General features: G+C 42.6%; 1 protein-coding gene across 1 annotated transcript; it reads right to left on the bottom strand.

The window, feature by feature from the left end:
* Window positions 1–3531: 3531 nt before the first annotated feature.
* On the bottom strand, window positions 3532–8238 carry LOC137562188 (nodal homolog). The gene is made up of 3 exons (XM_068273520.1): window positions 7962–8238; window positions 5950–6707; window positions 3532–3684 (listed from the first exon to the last, which is right to left on the bottom strand). Exons 1-3 carry the CDS (start codon window positions 8236–8238, stop codon window positions 3532–3534), a joined length of 1188 nt encoding a protein of 395 aa, XP_068129621.1.
* Between the last annotated feature and the right edge of the window lie 549 nt (window positions 8239–8787).

Raw genomic sequence — 8787 nt, 5'->3', positions numbered from 1 at the left:
GAGTCATTGCACAAGCGTTTTTAGGGCGATTTTGAAAATCGTCCGCGTTTGAAAAAAAGGCGGAAAACACCCCTAGTGTGAAAGAGCCCTCAAGGTGATTTTTTAAAATCGTCAGTGCTTAAAGGACTTCCGAGGCCAAAAAGATGAAAATTACACAATACCTTTTATATATCTGAATCCACGGAGGACGTCCAGCGCGTCCTCCGCACCGTACCGCCGTCATTGCTGCCTTTCTCTTTCCCCCCTGGCTCGGCCCGACCCCACTGAACGGGTCGCATAGGCTTCCACTACTAAGATGGCCGCCGCCTTGAGCCGCGGCTGCGCAGTACGCTTTGCCCTTAGTGCGACTGCGCAGCCTTCAGCCCGCCTCCCGCAGCGTACAGATTCCGTAATGCTGCCCAAGCGTTTGTCCGTACGCTGCAGGAGGCGGGCTGAAGGCTGCGCAGTCGCACTAAGGGCAAAGCGTACTGCGCAGCCGCGGCTCAAGGCGGCGGCCATCTTAGTAGTGGAAGCCTATGCGACCCGTTCAGTGGGGTCGGGCCGAGCCAGGGGGGAAAGAAAAAGGCGCTGGACGTCCTCCGTGGATTCAGATATATAAAAGGTATTGTGTAATTTTCATCTTTTTGGCCTCGGAAGTCCTTTAAAAATAAGCGAAATCGGAATGTGAACAAGCCCTGAAGCCACTAGCAAGCAAGTAAATACTAAAACATTTTGATGAATCCTTTTCACCTTCTTTTTGGTACTTTTTCAATTGTAAAGTGACAAAAAGTTATTTTAAAAAGAAGTTGAAAAATTATCTCCCAGGAGGAAATTTAGGAGAAAAACTTAATTAGATATGGGCCATTGTCATTTTGTTTTAGGATATTTTAGGTACATTCAACCATCCTGTAATTAAACGTATTATACATTTCAATTTGCGGTTGGTAGCTTCTGTACAGAACATGTCCTACTGTTCATATAATCTGTTGAAAAGCACAGTGTAAAGCCCAATCTGCAAAACAATGGCAAATTGAATTGAATCGAATCCTGATCGGACATGTCGGATTTAATCAGATCGTAAATAGAATCGTAATCGAATTGCACAAAGAATCGAATCGTGTAGATGGAGCTGAAAAAGAAAGCATATAGCTGATCACCAGTGCAGACACGCCTGTATTGTGAAAGTAATTAGTGATTGAAGCTGTCAGACACAGGGCAGAGGACTGAGTTAGTGGTGAGGTGAATGAGGATGTGGATTGGCTGTAATCAGACGTGTTTTGACTTCCAGGACTGAGGCCTGCCTTTTGTTTTTCTTGACAGTTCATGTAGCAGTCAATCCACAAAGCACAATCCACATAGTGTTTTTGCACAACACCCAGGAACACCACACACTGCCCCACCAGACACTGCTTCCCCATCCCCATTGGATGGAAATGCAGATTTAGGAGTAAGGCTCTGTTCTCATCTGTAGTGTCGGCTTCGATGGTCCGCTGTGGTCTGGCTGCAATCTGGGGCAGATGCGTTGCCCTCATAGGCTATATGGGGGAATGCATCCGCCATTCCATTATTATTGCGAACGGCACAGAAGTGCGGACCGCTTACCGCAACTGATCTCACAGATCCGTGGCACACTGATAAGTGGGAACAGCTCCTATTTATAAAATAGGAGCCGTTCTCTGTCAGTTTAGCAGAGAACAAACAAAAAAATGTCCGTTCTCCGCTCAAGTGGGAATGCAGCCTAAAGAGGTATTCAGTCAACATAACATGAACTTGTTCCTAAGTATTCTTCAGAGAAGACTGTAGAGACACACTGTGAGCACTTTCTGAGAGCTTTTCTGACCCTCATCACTTTCTGAGCGTCTAAAACAACGCCCCCATTTACTTACATCTGACCTAGATGGTGACTCAGAACCATTATGAAAGTACAAGGGGCTCAAAGGGACCAAAAAAGCCCTTTTACTAAAAACTATAATTAATTTAAATGTGCTTTATAATCATATTTTACACTACACATCAGAGGTTACCCAAGCATTTTCCAAGGGGAGCACTTTTTTTTTATTATAACCTGACATGCAAAAACCTTGATATTGAAAGAGGGTGTACAATTTTTTTTTGTTTTATATATATATGTATCAATAACTGTTAAAAAAAATATTGATTGCACCATTGCCAAACAAGTGTAATCTTTCACTTAGGGGCATAACAGTTGGCCCCGCAACCCCCACCCTCCCAGGTGGGCCAGGCCTGCTCCTGTCTGTAGTGCATATGGATGTAGTGTGTATGGAGTGGCAGCATAGCGTTATCTTATCTATTACCTGCTTCTGGCAGCAGGACAGGTTCACTTCACTCCTCTTCAGTGCAGCTCATCACCGCAGTATGCAGCCAGTCTCTGCATGTCATGTGACAGGGCGGAGCAGCATGGTGATTGTTTACATGCACTGTACAGGATTGACAAGGAACTGTCATGCTGCCGTTAATGTATAAAGCAAAGCTACTGCTCTGCATAATATATAGGAGGAGGCCTCACCGTGGAGGTCAGCTAAATACTTGGTGGGGGGGGGGGGTTTCTGGCCCCAGATCTCATCTAATGGGGCTTATTGTAGTTCCGTCCCTGATTGCGCTGTATATGGTGTTACAAATAACAGCTTGCTGACATAATTTTGACTGTTTTCCAAATCATTTGATTATCATATAGTGGGGGGGGGGGGGGGGGAGCATTTTGAACTCTCGCCATGAGTCCCGGGGTGCGTATTACATGGGGCTGACCTGGGGGCCCGACAGGCAGCTGCACAGATTTCCAATAGATTTTATGATGAGATCTCTTTGAAATCTGTGTGCAGATGTGTGGCAGCAATAGATCACTGATCAGATTCCATCAGGCCTCTTTTACACTAGGCCGTTTTCGTTGCATTACCCTTTCCGCACACAGTGTAACACAAGAGCAATGAAAGTCTATGGGGCCTACCCTGTCACGGCGGTATTGCCCGATTCGCCGAAGGGAAGTCGTAAAGTCAACAGCACGTTATCATCAAACTTTAAAGTATGTTGGCGGCATCAGTGCATCGCGCATGCGCAGAACAACGAAAATATGATGGAGAGCCCAGGAATTCCAGTGATGTACAGAAAGTACTACACTGTTAATGACCGAATCCTCCATCCCATCTTCCAATGTATGGGCACCATCATTTGTATTTAAAAAATTGGTGACTGATGACAGTATTTTCAAGTACTTTTTCTCTAAACTTTTTGGGTGCAAAAAGGAAAATCTGAACATTACTTTAATATTACTTATCAATACAAACCTGATAGATCAATCCATATTTCACCCCCCCCCCCCCCCAAAAAAAAATAATAATGACTGTAATTGGGTCTGTTATAAATATGTCTTGTATTTGAAGAACACATGTAAATAGACGTTTTATTATACACCAAGAGTACATCAATATAAAACAATACAAAGCATGAAATATACATCCTCATAAATATAACTTAGGAAATATTTACACTATTTACACCTTTTGTCTGTGAGCATAATACAGTATATGAGAGGCCCTAGCTGCATCCGCACTCCTCCACAATCATGTCCTCGTGGTGCCGTAAGACCACGTCGCTGCCCTCATAGTACAGCATAGAGAGGGGGCTCATTCTCACCGGAACGCACACCGGACACTCCACCTTCTCCGGCTGGTACAGCTTCACCACGCTCTGCACAGGCAAGAGACAATACACCATGGTCAGCTATGGCACAGCAAATACACAGCAGTTCTTTACTGGGACCAGACTCTATTCAGTCACAGGCCTTTTGGTGCATTTAACAGAACAAATTCAAGACTATTAATGAATTTTACATAAAAAAAAAAGTTTTATTAAAATGTTAATAAAAAAAAGTTCATAGATCCTCAGTAACTGACTACTGCCTGTTCACACACAATCAGCCTGAAACACTCCCCAGTTAGTCACATGGGCATGCAGGGGAGCGAGTGATTGGTCTGTCAACTGAAGCCAAGCCTTTCTTTCCTTTTTTGAAATAAAAAGCTTTATTTAGCCAAAAGAAGAAAATAACATACATTCTGTGGGCTATCCATATCTTTTTACCAAAATGGTAGTCTCTTATGAAGGGTTAAGGGCCAGACTAACTGGGAGGAAGCAGGCAGTGGAAGGTTTTCTGAGGATTTATGAACCAGTGCAGTACATAAATGTTCTTTTCCCCCCAAAAAAAGTGGGATTTTTTTTTCCTAATTAAAACATTTGTTATACATAATTTTAAATTAGGCTTTTTTTTAAATGCATGTACAAAATATTTTTGAGCTTGGGCTTGAAAAAAAGGACTGCCAGGCAACTGGTACTGTTTAAAATGAAATAGATATGGCGGCCTCCATATGCCTCTCGCTTCAGGTTCCCTTTAATGAATTTGGGAGATAATGGAAAACGTAAGCGGAGAACGGAAGTTATATTCTCCTGTTTGGTGGAGTTAAAGTGCACAGGTCCTGTGGTGTCTTCTTCCAGCACTAGTTGCCTGTCACAGTATCTGGCGCTCTATGGCTGAATGCCTTGTCTGTTTCCAGCCACCAGCTCATTCACTCTTAAGGAAAGTGAACAGGCCAGTAGCATTCAATGGCTGATACCTGTGAAGAGGATCCCAGCAGCAAGCAACAGAAGACACCAAAGGATCTGTGATAAAAACCACTATGAGGATGCAGGAGGTGAGTAGCCTCTTCTGTCTTCCCTATAGCTTTTCAGTTAAACTTTGTCTAGACCAGTGGTTCCCAACCTGGGGGCGATCGCCCCCAGGTGGGCGATTTGGGTTCTAAGGGGGGCGGTAAATTTGTGGGGGGCGACAGGGGGGCGATCAGTATGAAAAGGCAGAAAAAATAAAGTGTCGCAGTGTAAGAAAATTATGGGCAAAAAATATGATCTGTATAAAATATGCAAGTGTGCATGATAGAGTTGCGTAATTCCTCAGGGCTCGTTGGTCACGCGCCGGTGTAATGTCAGATATTGCAGCCCGGAAGCAGCCTTCCTCACTGAGTATCGCGCATGCTCAGTGGGAAGTTAGATATTATTTACCTGAAATATCTCCGCTTCCGCCCCACGTACACTCCTGAAATTTTCAGGGGAGGGAGGGGACCCCCAGATCTAGCTCTGTGTCGAATTGCAGCCCCCGAGCTCCGCTAGTTCCCGAGATAGGTTTGCTGCAATCAGTCTCGGGAACCAGCGGGGCTCGGGGGCTGCAATTCGGCACAGAGCTAGATCTGGGGGTCCCCTCCCTCCCCTGAAAATTTCGGGAGTGTACGTGGTGCGGAAGCGGAGATATTTAGGACGTTTTACGTGGCTGCACAATTTAATGGGACGCAGGCTCCTACTGCGCATGTGGGGCTGCACAACGTGCGGGGCTGCAATAGCTGACATTACACCGGTGAGGGAATTGGCGCAAAGTAGTTGAGTCACCGGCTATTTTTAGCTGGCAAGGTCACAGCGCTACCCCCTCCACTGGCACCACCACCTGGCGTAAGGGTATACCGTACTAAGAGAAGGGGGGCGACAATGGTGAGTCGTCTTCCCCTAAGGGGCGATACCTCATAAAAGGTTGGGAACCACTGGTCTAGACCTTCACTTTGCATCAGAGCTGAAATTCTGAAAACACATGTTTGGTTAGGGCTACGTTCACAGTAAGACGTTATGGAGCATACCCTAAAAACAGGATCGCAAACGAGGGGAAAACTTGCATTGTGCGTTATATTGGGTAGCCTAAGACACTCCATTTTTGGCTGCCCAGTATATCACAGACTTAACAGTTTAATTATAGGGGTCTTCAAAATTTGGGATGCTACAGAATTAAATCAAAATGTAATTTACATATGTGATGTCTCCATTGTTCTGACCAGATGAACTAGACCAGTTTGTTCATTTATTGATATATAAAATATTAGCTGATATAACAATTAGTGTAAAATGTTTAAATCGCCTTACCTTCATGTAAGCATGGTTCGTTGGCTTGAAGGTCTCGTTCAGTGGTACGGGGCAAGCCCCCTCACATCTGTAGGCATTATACTTTTTGGGGTAGACTATCCAATCTCCCCATCCAATTTCACCAAAGTCTACAGCCATATCCACTCTTCGGCACAAGGACTTCCCATGTTCTGTAGGGTTTGAGGGCACATTGTTCATCAGCATGTGGTGGTTCTCATGCCTGTTCCTTCTGTGTCTCCGAATACCTGGTACTCGGTTAGCTTTTTCTAGAGCAACATATTTTGAGGACTCCACTGTTTTAATAAGGCTGGGAGAACCAGTGATACTGTCAGAAGACTTGTCCTTGGCAAAAACCACAAGCACAGCTTTCTCTCCTGTAGATGTATAGGTGGTCTGTTGTCTGGCTGGCTCTGCCTCAAAATCCTTATTTGTTTCTGCGGTTTGGTCTGTCTTATGGTTGGATTGAATGGTCTTCTCTGCAGAAGTTTGTCTTATGTGGACAAGAGAGACCTGAAGCATTTTGGTTAGGTCAAAGCTGGCCCAGGCGGAAGCCTTTTTCAAACTGTCAGACTCAATCTTGAGGGACCCAAGAAGGAATTCTCTGCCTCTCTTGCTGTGATAGACCTCTAAGGTTTTATTGTCTGAAATCTGAAAGGATGGGACGTGGACTCTTAACTGGGCCAACTGTACATCGCTGCTGGCGGAAATTGAGGACATATCAAAGTACAACATCAGGCGGTTATCAACTTCTGTACAATCTGTGTAAAATACAAAATTATTACAAAAAAAGTTATAATCTACATATTATTCCCAAATCATGGCTTTGTTTTTGGTTATCAGAAGCAATAGAGTGTTGTACCATGGTAGCCATCAGTAAAAGCAAAACATTTTGTATGAGGATGATAGTTGATGAAGTTTCTTTTCTTCTAAGTTAGCCAATAAATGGTATCATCCTGATTTAAAACTTGCTTTTTAGTTATCACAAAGAAAAATTTGCATGCTATTTCTTTTTTCTCTCTTTTTTTTTTCCTGTGCATATGTAAAGCCAATGAACTCATTGTGATCAGACTAGAATAATTCAAACACAAAATACCAAAAATCTAATGGGATAATGAGTGTTATCACTCTTGCTTTCAACAGTGGTGATTGTAGTGACAAGTCATCTATCTCTGCATTTAGAGGAATTAAACCAAGGTCATCCCTTCTGCAAAAATGTTCTTTTCAAGCACAAATATTATGTATATTTTTTCTTTTTTTCACATTATGGCCTTTATTCAATTCACTTTTTCTCCTAGGAGATAATTTTTCATCTTTTGTTTAGAATAACTTTTGAGCACTTTACAGTTGAAAAAGTACCAAAAAGTAGGTGAAAAAGTACTTCAAAATTATTCTCTTGCTTGCTGGTGGCTCAAAAGGCATTTTACTGAAAAGGGCCCATATGCAATTAACGTTTTCTCTTAGGTAATATTTTCAAACTTGGCAATAAAATGCCTTTAAAACCACCAACAACCAAGGAAATACTCAAAATAATTTTGAGAGTACTTTTTCACCTACTTTTTGATACTTTTTTGAATAGAAAAGTGCTGAAAAGATATTTTACAGAGAAGATGAAAAATTCTCAGGAGAAACTCAGGAGAAAATTGCATATGAGCTAAGGGCCCTTATTCAATTCACCTTTTCTCCTGAGTTTTCTCTTAGGTGATATTTCACATCCAAGCAAGAAAGTACTCTAAATAATTTTGACAGTACTTTAACACTTACTTTTTGGTACTTTTTCAATTGCAGAGTGCTGAAAAGTTATCTTAAACAGAAAATGAAAATGATCTCCTAGGAGAAAAAGTGAATCGCATGTGGGCCAAGAGAGGTGTGAAGATATTGCCTAGGAGAAAACTTGAATATGGGCATATCTGTTCTAGTCAACATATTCCATAACACTGCATAATAATAAAATGTCTATGAAAGTGGTATGAAAAGATAGACCTAATTAAATCACATCATTAGAACATACTCACTCTTTGTGACGAAGCTTAGCACGGTGTCGTAATCCGAAGTGTTGACCTTTTCTGAGGACCTGGATTCATTCCTCATATGAAGATTATGGTAGAGCTGCATCATATACAGAGGGTAATTCATACTCAGCGAGTGTCTCTTTCCGTAAAGGATTGAGGACATTTTCAATGCCAGGTTAGATTCCAAAGAGCTGAATCTTGACTCTGATTCCAAGCTGGTGGGCATCCCAAGTACCAAGGGCAGGAGCAGAGCGCTCAGTGCAGTGATATGTGGGACCATCTCGGGGCAGCTATTCTTCAGTGTCCTCCAGCTGAGGGGATGTGGCCACTCCTCACACTCTGAGGGAACGCTGGACTCTCACATGGTATATATAGCAAGGAAGCCTGTGCCTTTCCTTTACTCTTCACACCTAATGACCTTTTGATCTAAATGACCTAACCATCAAACACTAATAGGTTCTAGGGCTATGTAAGCCTAATGGCTCCCCACTGCTAAACTAATGACCCCACAGTAGGGTTCTTGCAGAATGTTAAAGCTGTATCCTATGATCCCTCTCTGAGTGAGTGTTGTTAATTGAGGTGCTACACTAAATTGTCAGCATATATTTACATATAGGTATAGGAGCACCATAAAAAAAATTGCTTAATTGGCATGACCAATACAGGCATTGCCAAAGTGTACTGGTAAATGGCTCTGCCTCTTAAGAAACTTGTCAAGTCAGATTTAACTGCTTATTTTTTATTTTTTTTTACAATAGTGGTCCTTTTAATCACTAAGTTTTAAATCAGGATGATGGTCCTTTTTAATCACTGTAATATATGGGAGATG

The sequence above is a fragment of the Hyperolius riggenbachi genome, chromosome 3, assembly GCF_040937935.1.
Source record: "Hyperolius riggenbachi isolate aHypRig1 chromosome 3, aHypRig1.pri, whole genome shotgun sequence".
NCBI classification, from domain to species: Eukaryota; Metazoa; Chordata; class Amphibia; order Anura; family Hyperoliidae; genus Hyperolius; species Hyperolius riggenbachi.
The sequence above is the reverse complement of the archived record's forward strand: the minus strand, read 5'-3'. Positions and strand labels throughout refer to the sequence as shown.